Raw genomic sequence first — 21,666 nt, forward strand, 5'->3', positions numbered from 1 at the left:
ATTCTCTCTCAGTGTACCTGAACAGGCGCCAGAGTGTGGTGACTAGGGGATTTTCATAGTGACTTCATTGCAGTACTAATGTAAGCCTACTTGCGATACTAATAAATAAACTTTAAACTTTAAGTGCCTGGGGTTACAGTGTTAGGGCAAGTGGTGGGCTTCAGTAAGATGTTCTGTTGGAGAATCCATGCAGATTTGACGGGCCGAATGTCCTCCTTCTCCTCTGTAAGGATTCAATGGGTTCTATCTCATGGAAGAAGAAATAACAAGTGTTGTTCAAAAAGAACCCAGTATTTACATATGCCACCTGGAACTCTCTGTTAGCAACAGGTACCTTTGTGGAAATATTGCTGGAAAAGCAAAGGTGGCACAGTGGTTATCACTGCTGCCCCACAGCGCCATGGGCCTGGGTTCAATTCCTGGCTTGGGTCCCTGTCTGTGCAGAGTCTGCAAGTTCTCCCTGTGTCTGCGTGGGTTTCTTTCAGGTGTTCCGGTTTCCTCCCATAGTCAGAAAGATGTGCTGGTTAGGTGCATTCACCATGCTAAATTCTCCCTCAGTGTACCCGAACAGGTGCTGAACTGTGGTGACTAGGGGATTTTCACAGTAACTTCATTGCAGTGTCATGCAAGTCTACTGATGATACAAATAAATAAACTTTAAATTTGTTGGACTCATTGACTTTATTTGAGCTTTCTGCTATTCAATCATCAAAAAAAAAACAACAAATCTTCATAAACCAGTCTGCTAATTTGATTTTTGATAGGATGACCCCAGGTTTGTGCACAGTCTAAGATATACAAAAAAAAATACTCATTCTGTACACGAAAATGTCTTTTTCTACCGCACAGCTTTGAAGGAATTGTAAGAAGGTTTATTTAAATTGTCACTTTTATTTGCCGCAATATTACAAACTTTCTAGTGCTGATTAGTTGATTATCTGAAATGATTCAGTGAGATCATTATTGTGCAAAACAAGCTCTGTTTCATCAACATATTGTCTGACCTTTATTTCTAGCTGAAGGAGAGAACAATTGCAGAGTAAGGAACATAATTAATGCATAAACATTGGCAAATCTAAGTAAAGTTTATTCATCAGTCACAAATGCGGCACAGTGGTTAGAACTGCTGCCTCGCAGCACCAGAGACTCGGGTTTGACTGCCGGCTTGGGTCACTGTGTGGAGCTTGCACGTTCCCCCGACATCTGCGTGGATTTCTTCCAGGTGCTCTGGTCTCATTACAATCCAAAGATGTGCGGGCTGATAGATTGGCTTAGCAAAATTACCCCCTAGTGTTAGGGGGACTAGTTAGGGTAAACGCATAGGGTTATGAGAATAGGGCCTGGATTGGATTCAAATAAAAAAATCTGGAATTAAGAATCTACTGATTATCATGAAACCATTGTCGATTGTTATAAAAACACATCTGGTTAACTATTGTCTTTTAGGGAAGGAAATCTGCCATCCTTACCTGGTCTGGCCCACATGTGACTCCAGAGCCAGAGCAAGGTGGTTGCCTCTCAACTGCCCACTAGGGATAGGCAATAAATGCTGGCCAGCTAGCGACGCCCATGCCCCATGACCCAATATAAAAAATGTAATGGTTGAGGCGTGTACAATTTTGTCTTTTAAAAAGCATTTAGACAGTTATATGGGTAAAATGGTTATAGAGGGATATGGGCCAAACGCGGACAATTGGGACTAGTTTAGTGGTTTAAAAAGAAGGGTATGGACAAGTTGGGCTGAAGGGCCTGTTTCCACGCTCTTAATTTCTATGACTCTAATTTATCATGGCCAATCCACCTTGGGAGGAAACCGGAACACTCAGAGGAAACCCATGCAGACTAGGAGAATATGTGTAAACTCCACACAGACAGTGACCCAAGGCTGGAATTGAACCCAGATGCTTGGCGCCGTGAGGCAGCAATGCTAACCAGTATGCCACCCTTCCTCTGGACAATTGCGCCGTGCTAGGAACCATCCAGAAACTGTGATTCAAATTGTGAAACTTTGGATGGATCTGGCCGTGTTACACAAATAGTTACCCAGAAAAGGTTAAAAGGATTAAAACCTCTTCTAACTTCTGGGTAAATGCAACAGCCAGAGCAGTCCCCCCGTGGGCTAAGTCATCCTTCACCCAGACAGAGGTGGACTTCGACCCTGGGCCTCAAGGATAGCTGCACTGAGTGGATCTCGCCCAGCCTGAGTTGAAAGTTCGGATGAGACAGGCACAGAAGAAATTCCACGTGTCAGAGCAAGGTGACTTCTTAACAAGCTGTGTCCAGCACACGTTCTAACTCTGTTTTTGACTTTCATTCTATGCTTCTAAAATGGCATTCTAACTCTTTTAAGACTGTAACACTACATTCTGCACTCTCTCTTTTCCTTCTCTATGAACGGTATGTTTTGTCTGTATAGTGTGCAAGAAACAATACTTTTCACTGTATGTTAATACACACGGCAGTAATAAATCAAATCAAATCAAAGTAGGCATGGAGTAGTAATCTAACACTGATTGCCATTCTGAAGAAGAAATAAAACTGGAAATGTTCTCTTTAGAACACAGAATATTAAGAGGAGTTTTAATCAAAGGATTTCCAAACTTTGAGGGGTTAAGATTTTACACAGAGGTAAACAGTCTCCATGAGAACATGGGTCAATAATCAAAGGACGCATATATAAGAATTAGCACAAAAAAAAATTCTGGGAGAGGGAAGGTGAGGACTGGAATTCTCCGATCATTCACACTGGCTAGATTCTCTGGTCCTGCCGATGGCACACACCCGCCACGGGTATCTCAGCAGCGTGGGATGGCTTCAATGAGAATTTGCATCGATTCTGATGGGAACAGAAGACACCATCACCAGCAAACAGCTTGTCACTTCCTGTCACTGAGATAAACACTGAGGGGAGGCCAAAGAATCTCGCCCGTAGAGAATTCTGTTACGCAACAAATTATCATTTAGATTGCACTGCCTTAAACGCTAAGGACTGTGGAAGAAGATCATTAGTAGGTTCTAAAAAAGAATTAGATAAATAATTTAAATGCATAAAAATGTGCAGGTCTCTGGGGAAGGAGCAGCGGGAAAGGGACTAATTGGGTAGCTCTTATGAAGAGACGGAACAGGCATGATGGATCAAATGGCCTCTCTCTTATGGAATCCTATGGTGCAGAAGGCTATTTGATTTGATTTATTATTGTCACTTGTATTAATATGCAGCTAAAGTATTGTGTCTTGTGCGCTATACAGACAAAACATCCTGTCCATAGAGAAGAGAGAGTGCAGAATATAGTGTTACAGTCATAGGTATGATATAGAGAATGATCAACTTAATGCAAGATAAATCCATTCAAAAGTCTGATAGCATCAGAGAAGAAGTTGTTCTTGAGTCGGCTAGTACACGACCACAGACTTTTGTATCTTCATCCCGACGGAAGAAGGTGGAAGAGAGAATGTCTGGGGTGTGTAGGGTCCTTAATTATGCTGGCTGCTTTGCTGAGGCAACAGGAAGTGTAGATAGAGTAAATGGATGGCTGGTTTGCGTAATGGATCGGGCTACATTCACAACCTTTTGTTGTTCCTTGCAGTCTTGGGCAGAGCAGGAGCCAGACCAAGCTGTGATATAACCAGAAAGAATGCTTCTGTAAAAGTTGGTGGGAAGTGTAGCTGACATGCCAAATTTCCTTAATCTTCTGAGAAAGTAGAGGCATTGGTGGACTTTCTTAACTATAGTGTCAGCATGGAGGGACAGGACAAGTTGTTTGTAATCAGGACACCTAAAGATTTGGCTCATCGAGTCTGCACTGACCACAATCCCAACCAGGCCCTATCGCTGTAACCCCATGCATTTACCCTAGCTAGTCCCCCTGACAATTTAGGGGCAGTTTAGCATGGCCAATTCACCTAATCTGCACGTTTTAGGACCGTGGGAGGAAACTGGAGCAGCTGAAGGAAACCCACGCAGGCATGGGGAGAATGTGCAAACTCCACACAGACAATGACCCAAGTCAGGAATTGAACCCGAGTCCCTGGCACAGTGAGGTAGCAGTGCTAAGTACTGTGCCACCTCCTGTGTGGTATGATTCTGTCGTTTTGAACCTCTGAAAGTAGATTGGGCAAATATTTCACAAGGCACCTGAGAAACACCAATGGCTGTTCACTTCCCTAAACATATCTTCTCAAGTAGACTTAATTCTGTTGAAAAAACAAGTTGCTGTTTTTATCCCTTGGATTTAATTGGATGAACAACAGCTGTAAGGTAGGATGGTATTTAGTATCATTATGATGCTCGAGTGACCCTGAAATAATGAGATTAACAGGATTACCATTTCATAATTAAAACAGTGTCAAAGCTGATTCGCCAATAATAATTTGATTTAATCAGTTTGTTTGAGTAGAAGGTACAAATGGGTGTCAAATTCATTATGCGAGTGTAGGAACAATTTAAAGGAACACTGAGCTCGGGTCCGTGAAGTTTTGTTTCGTTATCTGCCAATTATTTTCAAGTTGGAAAGGTTTAACTCCAGTTCTAGACTGGTTACAGCTCAGACATGATAGTTCACCAACACCTTTACTTTCTCAGAAGACTGAGGACATTTGGCATGTCAGCTACAATTCTCACCAACTTCTACAGATGCACCATAGAAAGCATCCTTTCTGGTTGTATCACAGTATGGCTCCTGCTCTGCCCAAGAACAACATAAGAACATAAGAAATAGGAGCAGGAGTAGGCCATCTAGCCCTTCGAGCCTGCCCCGCCATTCAATAAGATCATGGCTGATCTGTCGTGGCTCAGTTCCACTTTCCCGCCCTCTCCCCATAACCCTTAATCCCCTCACTTATCAAAAACCCATCAACCCGCGTCTTAAAAATATTTAGCGAGGCAACCTCCACCACTTCAACGGGCAGAGAATTCCAGAGATTCACCACCCTTTGAGTGAAGAAGTTCCTCCTCAACTCCGTTCTAAACCACCCCCCCTTTATCTTGAGGCTGTGCCCCCTAGTCCTACTGTCCTTTCTGAGCGGGAAGAGTCTCTCCACCTCTATCCTGTCCATCCCATTCATCATCTTATATGTCTCAATGAGATCTCCCCTCATTCTTCTAAACTCTAACGAGTACAAGCCTAGTTTATTCAGCCTCTCCTCATAGCTCAACCCCCTCAACTTTGGTATCAGCCTAGTAAACCTCCTCTGCACTCCCTCCAAGGCCAAAATATCCTTGCGTAAGTGCGGCAACCAAAACTGCACACAGTACTCCAGCTGCGGCCTCACCAGTGCCCTATACAGCTGCAGCAAGACCTCCTTACTTTTATATTCAATCCCACTCGCTATGAAGGCCAGCATCCCATTTGCCTTCCTGACCACCTGCTGTACCTGCAAGCTGGGTTTTTGCGACTCATGCACAAGGACCCCAAGGTCCCTCTGCACCGTCGCCTGCTGCAGTTTTTCGCCACGTAAGTAATAGTCCTTCCTACCATTATTCCTACCAAAGTGGACCACCTCGCACTTGCCAACATTAAATTCCATTTGCCAGTTTCTGGCCCATTCGCCCAGCCTATCTAGATCCTTCTGCAGACTCTCCACACCCTCCGCGCAATTTGCCGTTCCACCAATCTTGGTGTCATCAGCAAATTTCGACACCCTACACTCGGTTCCCTCCTCCAGATCATCTATATAAATGGTAAATAGCTGAGGCCCCAGCACCGACCCCTGGGGCACTCCACTAGTCACCAACCGCCAATCCGAATAGCACCCATTAACCCCCATTCTCTGCCTCCTATTTGACAACCAATCCTTTATCCACGCTAACACCCTACCCCCAACTCCATGCCCCCTTACCTTCTGCAATAACCTCTTGTGAGGTACCTTGTCAAATGCCTTCTGAAAATCAAGAAAGACCACATCCACCGGCTCTCCTCTATCCACCGCCCTAGACACATCCTCATAGAACTCCAATAAATTCGTCAGACACGACTTCCCCTTAACGAAACCGTGCTGCGTCCGCTCTATCAAGCAATTCCCTTCAAGATGCCTCGCTATTTCATCCTTGATGACGGATTCTAACATTTTACCTACAACAGACGTTAAACTAACCGGCCTATAATTCCCTGCCCTTTGCCTGCCACCCTTCTTAAACAACGGCGCAACATTAGCCGTTTTCCAATCTTCCGGCACTTCCCCGGAATCCAGCGACGTTTGGAAAATAACCACCAAGGCATCCACTATCACCTCCGCCATTTCTTTCAGAACACCGCAAGGAACTACAAAAAAATCGTGAAGGTAGCCCAATCCATCATGCAAACCAATCTCCCATCCACTGAGATGCAGTATAATCTCTGCAGTATAAATATCCCCCACTTTCTGTGCCTTTTAGCTTTGACAAAAGGTAACTGGACTCGAAACATCAGCTCTTTTCTCTCCTTACAGATGCTGCCAGACCTGCTGAGATTTTCCAGCATTTTCTCTTTTGCTCCCATCTATTGACTTTGTCCACACTTCCCACTGCATCAGAAAAGCACCCAGCATAATTAAGGACCCCGGACATTCTCTTTTCCAACTTCTTCGGAAAAAAGATACAAAAGTCTGACGTCACTTTGACAGCTTCTTCCCTGTTGCTGTCAGACTTTTGAATGGACTTACCTCGCATTAAGTTGATCTTTCTCTACACCCTAGCTATGGCTGTAACATTACATCCTGCACTCTCTCCTTTTGTCCTCTATGAATGGTATGCTTTGTCTTGTGAAGTGCACAAGAAACAATACTTTTTACCGTAAACTAATATATTTACGTGACAATAAATTAAATCAAATCAAATTAAAGCCAATCAAAACAAACCATCCAACTGCTTCACGGTCAATCTTCTCCACTGTCCTTACCAAACTCCATCTCGTCTGCTTCTTTCTCCCTCATGAATTTAGCTCTTTCCCTCCTTCAATGCATCATTATTTTCCCCTCAATGACTCTGTCATTTAGCAAGTTCCACATTCCTACTGCTGTCAGGGTAAAGAGATTATTCCTGAGTGTATCTTCCAAATAAAGCTCCTACATGCTAGCTACCACTGAAAAATTATGCCAATGTTTTTCCACCCACTGAATACGTGAAGTCACAGGGCAAAATCTTCCAAAAAGAAATTGCAGTGTTGTTACTGGTGTGGAAAATGGAGTAAATACTGCTGTTTTTTTTTTCAGTGGGAGTTTTAAAATGAATCTCTCACATTCTGTGCACTGCGGAATCAATCCAAAAAGCTGGGGCGAGGTCTATTTCCTCTGGAGAGGCTGGCAGAAATAGTGCTGAGCGGGACACTGTGCATATGCCGAATTGTCAGTGTCGATACTGGCGCAGGCACAGTGATCCCCTCCTCTATCGCGCTCCCCTGATTGTTAGCCAGCTCGATCATTGGCCAGCCTCACCATCCCCGCATCGCCGGCCGTGTGACCATCTAATGCCACGATCGCTGGCCCCCCCTGAATATGCCCAGGCTAGCCTCAATGCTACCCACCACTCCGCAACTCCGAAATCCCAATCTTACCTCCCAACACACCTTCCAACCCACTGGGCAGACCCCTCCACAGTCCCGAGGCCACCCCCTCCGTCCCCCAGCAGGGTTCCGCTCCCCCACCCTTAATGGCCAGTGCCGATCGCTGGCCTTCCTCCCTTTGTCACTTGGCGCAAAATTCAGAGTGACAGTGGGAACCCTCACCCCACTGATCACCCCCAGAGGCCTCACTCCCAATCAGGCCCCATGCCTACTTAGGACCCCTCTTTTTGGCACTGCCCCATGCCTGATGGGCAGTGCCAAGGTGGCCTTTGGGCTTTTTTTTACTTTATTCTAATCCAATCAAGTCAAATTAAAGCCAATTCAGAGTGCCAACAAGTTGGGACATTCCCGCCTCCTGTCTTGGGCTTGATCTACATGATCCAATCTGATTGCAGGAGGTGAAGCTCCTCCTCCAAGGCTTGATCTCATTTGTATCTTAGCCAAAAGGCCAAGATGCCGCTTTAAAAAATTGCTTCAAATGAAGCTGAAATGTAACCTAATGACTTCAACCAAGTGCAGCATGTCCATACTACACTTGATCTTAGCCAAAAGGCCGAGAAGCCTACCATTTCTGACTTAAATGAGATTCATCTCATTTGGCCTTTGGACATTGGCACTTTACCCCTGGGCAGTGCCCTGGCATCTTACCCTTGACCTCCTGAGGGGCCTCAGTTGTCCCCTCCTTCACTCCAGCAGGGTCAGCCTGGCAGTTTCCTGCAAGTGGGGAACTACTGCAAACCCCGCTGGAGTGAAACGCCCCTGGAGGGTGGTGTGGGGAAGGAGGGGCTTGTGGAGCCAAACACTTCAGTCCTGGGCTCATTAGTAGGATTTAAAACATATTCAAATGAGGTTCTGCATACATTATACAGATCCATGCTAATTTCTGGTGCAGAGCTGATGGCACTGGTTGCTGGAAACGTGTGGAGGTTATGATGCCCAGTGGGGAGCCCACCTCTGCTTATGTCTCCCACCCCGCTGCACTGCTCTTGTAAAGTTTATTTATTCATTAGTCACAAGTAACACTGCAATGAAGTAACTGTGAAATTCCCCTCGTCGCCACAGTCCAACGCCTGTTCGGGTCAATTCACCGAACTAATACGTCTTTCAGAATGTGGGAGGAAACTGGAGCACCCAGAGGAAACCCACGCAGACACGGGGAGAATGTGCAAACTCCACACAGACAGTGATCCAAGCCGGGAATTAAATCCCGGTCCCCGGCACCGTGAGGCAGCAGTGCTAACCATTGTGCCACTGTGCCATCCCTTCCCCCAAGCGCAACAGGATGGGAGAATTGGTCCCAGAGTGTTTCCTGCAGAAAGTTCTGGTGTGTTTGTGGTCTAAATCTTATGGTTCATTCGTATTAATTTATATTCTCTCAAGTTTCACACAGTTCCAGTGGCACATTCTCTCCGATTTACCCATCGCAGAATGACTTAACTGCCCCAAACACTGGGGAGCTCTGTATAAATGGTTCCCCAGCACTTGTTCCACAACGATCACAGGAGATAGCAGCCTAGATCCCTGCCCCACACTTCACCAAGCTTCTCAATGGGGTGGAGCAGAAACTCTCCCCCACTCCAGGGGGTGCCTTCCAGCAGGGTGACCACCCCCTGCTCCTGGGATGCAGTGGCACGCCTGGTCAGTGCCAGTGCACTATGGAGGAGGATAGGGCAGCAGTCAATGATCTTCTCCATTCAGCCAGGGTAAGTAAACCATCCCCAGCCTCCCACTGTGCCTGCTCGGCTCCCCGAATCCTTACTCACCCTCAGCCACGCTGGCCTCTGCCAACACCGGGCAGCGGGTTCGCCCCCTCCGTCCCTCCCACAATAACCATGTTCCCCTGGTACCAGCAACGAAAACTCAGAGAAAGTGCTGGAAAATCTCAGCAGGTCTGACATGTGTGGAGAGAGGATAGAACCAACATATCTGCGGTTACCACAAGTGAGCCTGGTTGACAGCATCTGAGAGTCACGAATGATAGGCAAATATTTCAATCCGCTTCTTAAAGCTGATTTTGCCGGTAAAATGGGTGGAGGCGGGAAACCTGGAGATTTTTCATCCCTTACTCGATGTTACCACTTTGCCTCATTGAACTATGGATGGGATGAGGTCATAAGATTATACCTTTTGGCCATGATTTTCCAGCCACATTGTGCCTGGTGAAGATTGCATCGGGGAGGTGTAGGGTTAGAGAATCGCAGGGGTCCAGCGCGTTTAGTGCCAAAGCGAAACCCTGCTGCAACCCTCCCATCCACCAGGCTTGGACATGATCTGGTTCCTGCCCAGTGAGGGCGGGAACCAGGTTAGTCTATTTAGATAAGCATTTAAATATTCTGAGTTCCGCCTGAGGCCGAATTCTCCCTGCTCCCGGGATTCTCCAACACTGAGGTGCCGTGGGAACCTGGTGAGAATCAAATGAAGACCAAGTGTGGTGGCCATGGTGGGGATCTCAGGGGTCATTGAAGCCCCCTGGTGGTCAGAAACGTGGATAGGCAATGCCCATCTGACAAAGCCAACTTGGCATTGCCACCTTGATACTACTGGTTGGATGCTACCAAGTAAAGGGCCTGAAGGGGGTGATGAAGGGGGACCCATTGGGAAGGTCCCAATTCCTCAATGTGGGTTATCTTTTATGGGGAGGCGGTTTGGAAACATGCTTTCGATGAGGGGGACAGTCCCAATGTCTGTGGGGGATGGAGGGGTGGATTTCATTTTCATTTTGAGATTGGGGCATCCCTCAAAAATGGCACACAATCTCTGTGAGCAATCTAGTTTTAGACTCCCCTATCTTCGGGAAAAGACATTGACTGTCTAAATGATCTATACTTTGAGCATTTTCTGTTTTTATTTCAGGTGAGATTGAGTGCTGCCTGTGCACTAAACCGGTTACTAATCTCAGAGAGAGTCTGCAATAATATTGAGAGCTCTCACAGGTAGAGATCGAAGAGGACGTTCATGCTTAATGCATCCTACTTACCTGGAACAAAGTCAAATAGACGCAGAACTGTTGATTTATGCATTTTGAATACATTTGAGAGTGGAGCCACTTCCATTAAGAGGCCCTGCTGTACACCTCTTTTGCTTCAACAGTCCCCACCTCCCCAGCAGCCCCCCTGCCTCCTGCCCACAGTCTAAAAGGCAATCTGGCTGCATGCCACAAGACACTGAGAGTCCTCACACAAGCACACAATCATGTTTGACACTGAATGTTGTGCCCCAGATAACTCACCACAAAGGAACTCAGAATAGTTAAGATAATTAGCAGATTTGTGTTAAGGTGAAGCTAGATAAGCAAGAGAAAGGAATGGAAGGTTATGCTGGTATGCTGAGTTGGAGGGGGTGGGGGGAGCCTTGCACACAGTATACACACCAGCATAAAATAATTCAGCCTAATAGCCTGTTCCTTTAAAAGTCTGTGCTCTTTCACAAACCTTTCCATTCAGCAAGAGGCCAGCAAACTCATGAACTCTGCTCTACAATAACAAGCTACTTGTTTACATTTTTAATCCTCCTCCAATGAAGTGCCTTCAATATTAATCGTGCTTCCCAGGAGAAGGTTCTAAACAGACACCAGAGATCAGAGAGGGGTGGCACGGTGGCACAGTGGTTAGCACTGCTGCCTCACAGTGCCAGGGACCTGGGTTCGATTCCAGCGCCGAGTCACTGTCTGCGTGGAGTTTGCATGTTCTCTCCGTGTCTGCGTGGGTTTCTTCTGGGTGCCCCAGTATCATCCCACATGCCAAAGAATCATAAACCCTGCAGTGCAGAAAGAGGTCCTTCGGCCCATCGAGTCTGCACCGAACACAATCCCACCCAGGCCCTACCCCAATATCCCTTCATATTATACCCACTAATCCCTCTAACCTACGCATCCCTAGACACTAAGGGGCAATTTCTTAGCATGGCCAATCAACCTAACCCGCACATCTTTGGATGTACGGGTTAGATGGATTGGCCACGCTAAATTGCTCCTTAGATGTGTAGGTTAGGGGATTAGCAGGGTAAATACTTGGACTGCCTGGAACTGGTCTGGGTGGGGTTGCCCCTAAGTGTCAAGGGGTTTATGTGGGGTTACGAGGATATGGCCTGGATGGGATTGTTGTCAGCGCAGACTCGATGGGCTGAATGGCCTCCTTCTGCAGTGTAGGGGTTCTATAATTGCATTATCAAGAGATTGCTCTGTTATGCTTCCCAGCACCATGCTGAAATAAGCCCGAGTGACTAAGGCACAGAATGACAGTGCCCCAGAGACTGAGAGAGTGAACTGAACCGACACTGAGAGGAGAAGGAAGGGCTTGAACTCGGTTAATGGTGCTACATGAATAGAATATGTTCCTGTTGTTGTTGTTGCAGAGAGTCAGAGGCTAGTTGAACAAGTATAAGAGGCAAGCTAGCTGAACAAGCATAAAACTAGACCTGGACACAAAAATACACGGTGGCATCTTCTGTGGGATCTTCCATTCCTGCCCATCTGCAGGATCTTCAGATCCCACCAACCACTGGAATCTTCTGGTCCTTCCCACCCAGTGGGATCTTCCAGTGGAAATTGAGCATGTCTGCTCTAACTCTCACCAACTTTTACAGAGGCACCATAGAAAGCATCCTTTTTGTTATATCACAGCTTGGTATGGCTCCTGTTCTGTCCAAGTCCACAAGATACTACAAAAGACTGTAGCCCAATCCATCATGCAAACCAGCTTACCATCCATTGACTCTGCCTACACTTCCCACTGCCTCAGGAAAAGTAGTCAGCATAATTAAGGACTCCACACATTCTCTCTTCTATCTTCTTTCATCAAGAAAAAGGTACAAAAGTCTGAGGCTATGTATCAACTGGCTCAAGGACAGCTTCTTCCCTGTTGCCATCAGACTTTTGAATGGCCCTACTCTGCATTAAGTTGATCTTTCTCTGCACCCTAGCTATGACTGTAAAACTACATTCTGCACCCTCTTATTTCCTTCTCTATTAACGGTATGCTTTGTCTGTATGATATTGCAAGAAACAATACGTTGCACCGCAATACATGTGGCAATAATAAATCAGATCAAAAAGCAGAGGGTCTTCTGGTCCCATCCACCAGTGGGATTTTTTTGCTGTTTGTTAAAGGGTTGCAGTTATCAGATTTAAAGTGAGAAAGACCTCAGAAGTAAATCAAATGTTGATTGACTGAAAAGTGTATTCTGATTGTAATACACATTGCCTTGGAGAATGCACCAGTTGAAAGTGACTGACAGAACACCGCCAAGGATTGTTTCAAATTCCCCAGGCAGCTTGACCCTGATTGGTCAGAACATTGCTCTAGTGAATGGATCATCACTTATCTCATTTAGCTAAACAGATGCAATGTGCATTCATGTTCTTCCTATCTGCAAAGAACAGAGCTCTTATATATCTGCTTCCATGTACACACAAGTATGCCACATTGCAAGCCTGACCGACAATCTTATATTGGTTGTCAGTATAATTCTTCACACACTTAGGATTATTTAGCAAGTGTTGTTCAATCGTGAATCACATGTAATGTTGGACAATGTCTTTGAGTTGTACAAGCATGGCTGGTTGGGTACTGTTAGGAAAACAAAAGTAATTTTCAGGGATTTTATATTTTTATTGGTTAACAAAGGGTCTCAATTTAAGCGGGTTTGATTTATTGTTTCTCTGGAAAGAAAGATATAGCCTATAGTTAGACTCATGTTGGAAAAAAGGTGTTCGTATGTCTGGTTGTCCATTCAGTCGCAACTGTTCTTCTATTGTGCTTAGAGAAGACTATAGCATGAAGAGTAAATAAGCCAGCAGAAGCAAAGATGCGCCAAAGAAAGCATTCTTTCTGGTTGTAACACAGTGTGGTATGGCTCCTACTCTGCCCAAGGCCGCAAGGAACTACAAAAGTCATGAATGTAGCCCAATCCATCCACGCAAACCAACCTCCCATCCATTGATTCTGTGTACACTTCCCACTGCCTCAGCAAAGCAGACAGTATAATTAAGGACCCCATGCACCCCAGACATTCTCTCTTCCACCTTCTTCCGTCAGGAAAAAAGATACAAATGTTTGAGCTCACGTACCAACTGACTCAAGAACAGCTTCTTCCCTGCTGCTTTCAAACTTTTGAATGGACCTACCTCGCACTAAGTTGATCTTTCTCTACACCCTAACTATGACTGTAACACTACATTCTGCACATTCTCATTTCCTTCTCTATGAACGGTATGCTTTGTCTGTATAATGCACAAGAAACAATACTTTTCACTGTAAATACATGTGACAGTAATAAATCAAATCAAGACGTATGCAGGTGTTTCTTAACAGCAGGAGGCCTTTTAAGGGGGAAAAAACAAAACTTTTTGTTCTTAGTTTAGCTGAATTTATGGGAAGTTGAAGAAAGACACAGGGAAGTATACCTCTCAACTCTGCCAGGAGAAAGTCTGAACAGGATGGGAGTTGCAAATAGGCAGGCTTCCCAAAGAACCAGTTACAATCGAGATAGCCAGGGAGTTTAGACAGAAAGAGTGTCTTAGGCAGATTGAGTTAAGAGAACAGGGGCCAAGGTATTGTTCAGAAAAATTCAAGGGAGAGTAAACAAATAAATCTTTGTTCAAGAGGCAGTTGGAGTAACCAGGTTTCAACTGGCAAAACAGACTTCAGAGATAAATCAAATGCTTGGTGCCATTGTAATATAGTCTGGGAATTGAGAGTTAAAACAATGAGGAACAGTTTGTATAGTAAAGGGGGTGGTGTGAAACCTGGATACTGGATTTGCCATTGAAAGTTGGTTGGAAGCTTTGTTTAAAAGAGATATTTGGAAAACCTGGACTGGATTTCAGAATGCCAACTGCGAAAGGGAAACATTAAAATGAAATAAGATTTTAAAGCATACTTTTGGGAGCGGAGTCTCAAAACTCGCTTGTCACAAGCATCTGGGCGGAATCCAAGGAACAGTCACAGACAATTGAGTTCTGAGAAGAGTGTGTGTATTTGACCACAATCGTCTTGCCTGCTTAAAGGGACTTTGTGTTAAAGAGGCAATTGTAACTAAAGATGTACTTTGTAATTCATGTCAATCTTAATATCTGTTTGTAATTGTTGAGCTAAAGAGGAAGTGAAGAAGCATTATACCGTAATCCACTGTTTTATGTTGAGAAAATATTTTTCCCTTGTTAAAATAAATTAGCTATCCTGTGACTCTGTTCCTCCACATTTTATAAAAAAGCAAAGGGACCTTGGTGAGGCTGCGTTTGGAATATTGTGTGCTGTTCAGGTCACCTCACTATAAGAAGGATGTGGAAGCATTGGAGAGAGTGCAGAGGAGATTTACCAGGATGCTGCCTGGTTTGGAGGGTAGGTCTTATGAGGAAAGGTTGAGGGAGCTGGAGCTTTTCCCTTTAGAACAGAGGAGGACGAGTGGCGACTTAATAGAGATTTATAAGATGATGAGGGGGGAAAGATAGAGTGGACGTTCAGGAACTATTTCCTCGGGTGGATGTTACTAGGGGGCATAACTATAAGGTTCATGGTGGGAGATGTAGGAGAGATATCAGAGCGAGGTTCTTTACGCAGAGAGTGGTTGGGGTGTGGAATGCACTGCCTGCTGTGATAGTGGAGTCGGAAACTTTAGGAACTTTCAAGTGATTATTGGATAGGCACATGGAGCACTCCAGAATGATAGGGAGTGGGATAGCTTGATCTTGGGTTTGCACACAGCTCGGCACAACATCGAGGGCCAAAGGGCCTGTACTGTGCTGTACTGTTCTATGTTTTTATGTTACAATCTTTTGTGCAGGATTCCATTCCAGAATCTTCCTATCCGATTATAACATCAATTACGAGTATAACAGTCTGTATCTTGCTCACTATGAACAGAGGAAGAGACACGTTGATTGATATAGACCAGTGTTTAGGGCATTAAGTTGAAGAACTATACATTGCTATATTCCTATATTGCTAAATTAAATAGATTTGTTTTTAATTAACTTTAAAATATAGAAGAAATATTATACTTATCTCCCACCCACAGTCAATCCCATTTGTCACTGATTCTGCTCCCCAACCTTCCACTCAATATATGTCTGCATTCCGACCCTCTGTCGCTGCGGAACCTTCTTCTCACTGACACTCTGACTTTCTCGCTTCCTAACCCAACCTTTAGCTCTACGACTTTCGAACTTATCTCTCCTGCTCCTGGAACCATCCTCTTGCTGATCCTTGTTCACACCATACCTCCCACTCCCCAACTCTCTCACTTGCAGCTTTCCTTTCAGGAACCAGCATTCCTGACTAAGGCCCAGTTCGAGATGCGATTCAAAGCTGGGCCACTGGATTTGTGAAAGTCCGAATCCCGGTACTGTGGAGTTGCCGAGCTGAGACAATTATAATGACAGTGTAGAAGGAGGCCATTCAGCCCATTGAACCTGCACCAAAAGTAATCCCAACCAGGCCCTCTCCACATTAGGGCAGCATGATGGCACAGTGCTTAGCACTGCTGCCTCACAGTGCCAGGGATCCAGGTTCGATTCCCAGCTTGGGTCACTGTCTGTGAGGAATTTGCACAATCTGTGCATTGCCTGCGTGGGTTTCGTCCGGGTGCTCCAGTTTCCTCTCACACTCCAAAAGTGTACAGGTTAGGTGGATTAGACATGCTAAATTGCCCCACAGTGTCAGGGGACGAGCTAGGGTAAATGCATGGTGTTATGGGGATAGGGCCAGTGTGGGATTGTGGTCTGTACAGAATTGATGGGCCAAATGGTCTCCTTCTGCACTGTAGGATTCTATGTAACCCCTACATATTTATCCAATCCACCTAACCAGCCCGTCTTTGTGCTGTGGGAGGAAACTGGAGCATCTGGAGAAAACCCACCCAGACATGGGGAGAACGTGCAAACTTCACACAGACAGTGACCCAAGCTGGGAATTGAACCCAGGTCCCTTGTGCTGTGAGGCAGCAGTGCCAGTCATTGTGTCACCGTGCCGTCCATAATGATACTTTTTTTTCAAATATTCCCACTCACAGCTTCTCTCTCCAGAGCCTGCACTGTGAGTGAAAGCTCTTCAGGCGAGCGGCGAGAGCAAGGAGAAGCAGCTTCAGTTTAAATCATTGGTTCAAATCACTTGAGAAAAGAAATCCTTAGCCTCAAATATCAAAGGGAGGAAGCTGTTTTGCTCAGGGCTTTGAGACGTGGCTTCAGAAACCACAAGGGAGGGGACCTCAGTGGTTAGAGCTGGAAATGTGTGCAGCAGACAGCGATATGCAGTAAAAATAAACTCATTCCTTGTTAGACATGGTTTTATTTAAAAAGAACATTGATAGTAACAGACCCAGACTAGCTGTCAGATCCCACACTTTTCCAACCCTGATCTCCAGCTTCAGATCGGATCTGAACCATAGAATTCCTACAGTGCAGAAGGAGGCCATTCGGTGCATCGAGTCTGAACATAGAACATTACAGAGCAGTACAGCCCTTCGGCCCTTGATGTTGCGCCGACCAGTGGAACCAATCTAATGACCCTCTAACCTAAACTATTCCAATATTATCCATATGCCTATCCACTGACCATTTGAATGCCCTTAAAGTTGGCGAGTCCACAACTGCTGCAGGCAGGACATTCCACGCCCTTACTACCCTCTGAGTAAAGAACCTGCCTCTGACATCCGTCCTATATTTATCACCTCTCAATTTAAAGCTATATCCCCTCGTGTTAGCCATCACCATCCAAGGAAAAAGACTCTCACTGTCCACCCTATCTAACCCTCTGATCATCTTGTATGCCTCAATTAGGTCACCTCTTAACCTTCTTCTCTCTAACGAAAATAACCTCAAGTCCCTCAGCCTTTCCTCATAAGACCTTCCCACCATACCAGGCAACATCCTGGTAAACCTCCTCTGCACCCTTTCCAATGCCTCCACATCTTTCTTATAATGCGGCGACCAGAACTGCACGCAATACTCCAAGTGCGGCCACACCAGAGTTTTGTACAGTTGTAACATGACCTCACGGCTCCGAAATTCAATCTGTCTACGAATAAAAGCTGACACACTGTAAGCCTTCTTAGTGTCGGTGTCTGCACTGACACTCGAACCGAGTATCTTCCCCAGGCTCACCACCTGCCCTATTCCATGGCTAATGCATCTAATCTACACATCTTGGGACACTAAGGGGCAATTTAGCACAGCCAATTCACGTAGACTGCACATCTTAGCACTGTGGGAGGAAATCGGAGCACCCGGAGGAAACCCACTCTCTTGCTGTTGACCCTCAGACCTGCAGTCTCTCCCACTCCCCTACTCTCCCACTTACTGCTTCTCTGTCCTGAACCTGCATTCCCATACAAGGTCCAGATCCACGGCAGCACAATGGTTAGCACGCAGACACAGGGAGAGTGTGCAAACTCCACATAGAGAGTTACCAAAGGCTGAAATTGAACCTGGGTCCCTGGCGCTGTGAGGCAGCAGTACCACCATGGATCTGGACCTTGAACTGGAATGCAGGTTCAGAAGAGGGAAGCAGTAAGTGGCAGAGAAGGGGATTGGGAGAGGGTAACACGGTAGCACAGTGGTTAGAACTGCTGCTTCACAGCTCCAGGGTCCTGGGTTTGATTCCCAGCTTGGATCACTGTTTGTGTGGAGTTTGCACGTTCTCCTTGAGTCTGCGTGGGTTTCATAGAACACTACAGCACAAACAGGCCCTTCGGCCCATTAGTTGCACCGATCACTTCTATACCTACTAAGCCATAGACCTATCTATAACTCCCAATCCCATGAGATCCCATATACTCATCCAGAAGTCTTTTAAAAGACCCCAGCGAGTTCGCCTCCACCACCACCGACGGCAGCCGATTCCATTCACTCACCACCCTCTGAGTGAAAAACTTATCCCTGACATCTCCTCTGTACTTGCTTCCCTGCACCTTAAATCTGTGTCCTCTCGTAGCGACCATTTCAGCCCTGGGAAATAGCCTCCGAGAATCCACCCTATCTATTTCTCTCAACATCTTATAAACCTCTAACAGTTCGCCTCTCAACCTTCGTCGCTCCAGGGAGAAGAGTCCCAGCTCCCTCAACCTATCTTCATAAGGCATGCCTCCCAATCCAGGCAACATCCTTGTAAATCTCCTCTGTACCCTTTCAATAGCTTCCACGTCCTTCCTATAGTGAGGTGACCAGAACTGCGCACAGTACTCCAAGTGAGGCCTGACAAGGGTCTTATAAAGTTGCAGCATTACCCCCCGACTCCTAAACTCAATCCCTCGATTAATGAAGGCAAGTACACCATACACCTTCTTGACCACATCCTCCACCTGCGAGGCCGATTTAAGGGTTCTGTGGACCTGGACCCCAAGATCCCTCTGCTCTTCAACACTACTAAGACTCCTACCCTTGATATTGTATTCCTTCATCCCATTGGTCCTGCCAAAATGGACCATTGCACATTTATCTGCGTTGAAGTCCATCTGCTACTTCTCCGCCCAGTCTTGCATCCTATCTATGTCCTGCTGCAACTTCTGACATCCCTCCAGACCATCCACAACACCACCAACCTTCGTATCGTCTTTCCTCTGGGTGCTCTGGTTTCCTCCCACACTCCAAAGATGTACAGGTTAGGTTGATTGGCCATGCTAAGAAATTGCCCCTTAGTGCCCAGGGATGTGTAGGTTAGAGGGATTAGTGGGTATAATATGTAGGGATATCGGGGTAAGGCCTGGCTGGGATTGTGTTCGGTACAGACTCGATGGGCTGAAGGGCCTCTTTCTGCATTGTACAGTTCTATGATTCTATGAGAGGCCACAGGTCTGAGGGTCATCAGCAAAAGGGTGTCGGGGAAATGGAGCAGCTGGCCAGTCAGAAGGTCAGCAGTGAGACGGTGCTGGAGCAGCAATGTCAGCGATGCGAAGATGAACCAGGAATCAAGAGATGCCCCTTCAAAATGGAGGCAGTCAGGCCTCACAGCCCTACACACACCTACACAAAAACCAATCTCACAACACCAACCAGAAACACATTCCCTGTTAAATCACCAGTAAGAAAGCTCAACAACAGTAAAGAGGGCAATGTTGAATAAGGATGGAAAACAGCAGCACATCCACTCTCAGTTCCCAACATAATGACTTCCAACAGTCAAAGCTCCCCATCGTTAACTGTATTTTATGTATGCATCCCTCTGTGTTTAAGAGCAAAGTTTCTCAGCATGACTCGCTACTGGGGAAGCTCAGCATGTAATTGGACACACTGCCGTACTGCGAACATTGCCCAAGGTGCCCTGGCATACCCAATATGTGGATCAGGCCCCACAAATGCCAAATTCATTGGCTGGTTCCTGCCCCAATCAGCAATGCCAACAAGGGAAGTCAATTTTCAAGAAGAGAGTTTTGTATAAGATAGGGCAGGAGGAGGCCATTTGGCCCTTCAAGGTTGTTCCACTGTTCATTACGATCATGGCTGATCATCCAACTCAACAGCCTAATCCTGCTTTCTCCCCATAACCTTTGATCCCATTCGCCCCAAGTGCTATATCCAGCTGCCTCTTGAATACATTCAATGTTTTGGCGTCAACTACTTCCTGTGGTAATGAATTCCACAGGCTCATCACTCTTTGGGTGAAGAAATGTCTCCTCACCTCCGTCCTAAATAGTCTACCCCAAATCCTCAGACTGTAACCCCTTGTTATGGACTCCCCCACCATTGGGAACATCCTCCCTGAATCTACCTTGTCTAGTCTTGTCAGAATTTTGTAAGTCTCTACGAGACCTTCCCTCATTCATCCGAACTGCAGGGAAAACAATCGTAACCTAATCAATCTCTCCTCATGCATCAGTCCCACCATTCCACCAGTTTCTCCAAACTGTGTTCCACTCAACATCCTTCCTGTCCCCACCTCGGGAACTACAGTCAAGGGAAAGGCAAATGATGATCTAACAACAACAATGTGCAGCTATATAGCACCTTTAACATAGTTAAAAACATCCCAAGATGCTTCAGAGGGGCATTATCAGATAAGATTTCACACCAAGCTGCCTAAGGAGACACTTTTCACGGTAGATTTTAAAGCGAGTCGCACAGTAGGGAAAGAGATAGTGGAGCAGAAAGATTTAATGAGGGAATTCCATAGCAGAGACCTTGGCTGGAGAATAAGATTCTCATAGTAAATATCTGGGGTGCATTACCAGGTTGATGCAGGCAGATACGAAAGCGGCATTTAAGGGGCTTTTAGATAAACACATGTGCAAAGAATAGAGGGATATTGACCAAGGGCAGATAGAAGGGACAAGTTTAATTTGGCATCATGTTTGGCAGAACATTGTGGGCTGAAGGGCTGTTCCTGTGCTGTGCTGGTGTATGTTCTCTGTTCAAGGTAAAGTGAAGAGAATCTAAATTCATGCTGATCAAACTCATTGCCTACCTTATTCTATTTGTGGAGTCCTTACAAAACCCCGGACTCACCTCCAGCAGGATCTGGGTCCCCTTCTTATAAATACTGACGTCGGACTTATTGAGGTCGGAGAGGACAATCCCTTCTTTCCTCCAGTGGATGGAAGCCTGGGGGTTGGCTGTGACATCACAGCTGATGTTGACGGAATTCCCTTCCCATGAGTAGTAGGTCACCTGGGTTGACAGAAACTTGGGGGCATCTGGGCGGGTGGAGGTGGAGAAAGAAAGACATTAGCAGAGGGAAATCAGAAGTTATGCCAGAAAAACAGAATAGCTTTGGTTTGGAAACTGTAAGCCTACTATTTTAAAGGAACAAAATGGAATTATCCAGTGCAAATCTTGATGTTGTACTAGCTACCTGTCCAGTCAGAGTTTTACTGGGAAACAGCACGGTCCCACGCCAAGGTTTCCCATCCTTTGAGATTACACTCACAGGCTGGAGTTCCAGATTTGCAAATCTAACATGGGTTCAGAGGACCAAAATAGGGTATAATCAAATCCTTTTCCTCCCTTTGGACTGTACGGTGGATATGTTCACTGTTGTGGGTCAGTCCAAAAATTTGACCTTATGAAACACTGCACTGTTTTAATTGTCAAACTAAGTGAAGGGACACGGCGAAGAGAGAAGAACACTGAACAAGATTGAAAAGAAACCTGTCGAGAGAGAGCTGTTTGGTGACATTGAAGTTTCACAGCATCAGGTTA

The 21,666-nt window shown here is 45.8% G+C and overlaps 1 protein-coding gene across 3 annotated transcripts in view; it reads right to left on the bottom strand.

Annotated features, from left to right (window-relative positions):
* ncam2a (neural cell adhesion molecule 2a) overlaps window positions 1-21,666 on the bottom strand; it is a 1,336,232-nt gene that overhangs the window by 253,586 nt on the left and 1,060,980 nt on the right. For all 3 annotated transcript variants that reach the window (XM_080203386.1, XM_080203385.1, XM_080203387.1), the window contains exon 10: window positions 20,974-21,161. In XM_080203386.1, the coding sequence (XP_080059512.1) occupies window positions 20,974-21,161 (188 nt within the window). The remainder of the gene's footprint in view (window positions 1-20,973; window positions 21,162-21,666) is intronic.

This window comes from Carcharhinus amblyrhynchos, chromosome 15 (assembly GCF_965287045.1).
Source record: "Carcharhinus amblyrhynchos chromosome 15, sCarAmb.v2.hapA, whole genome shotgun sequence".
Lineage (NCBI taxonomy): Eukaryota > Metazoa > Chordata > Chondrichthyes > Carcharhiniformes > Carcharhinidae > Carcharhinus > Carcharhinus amblyrhynchos.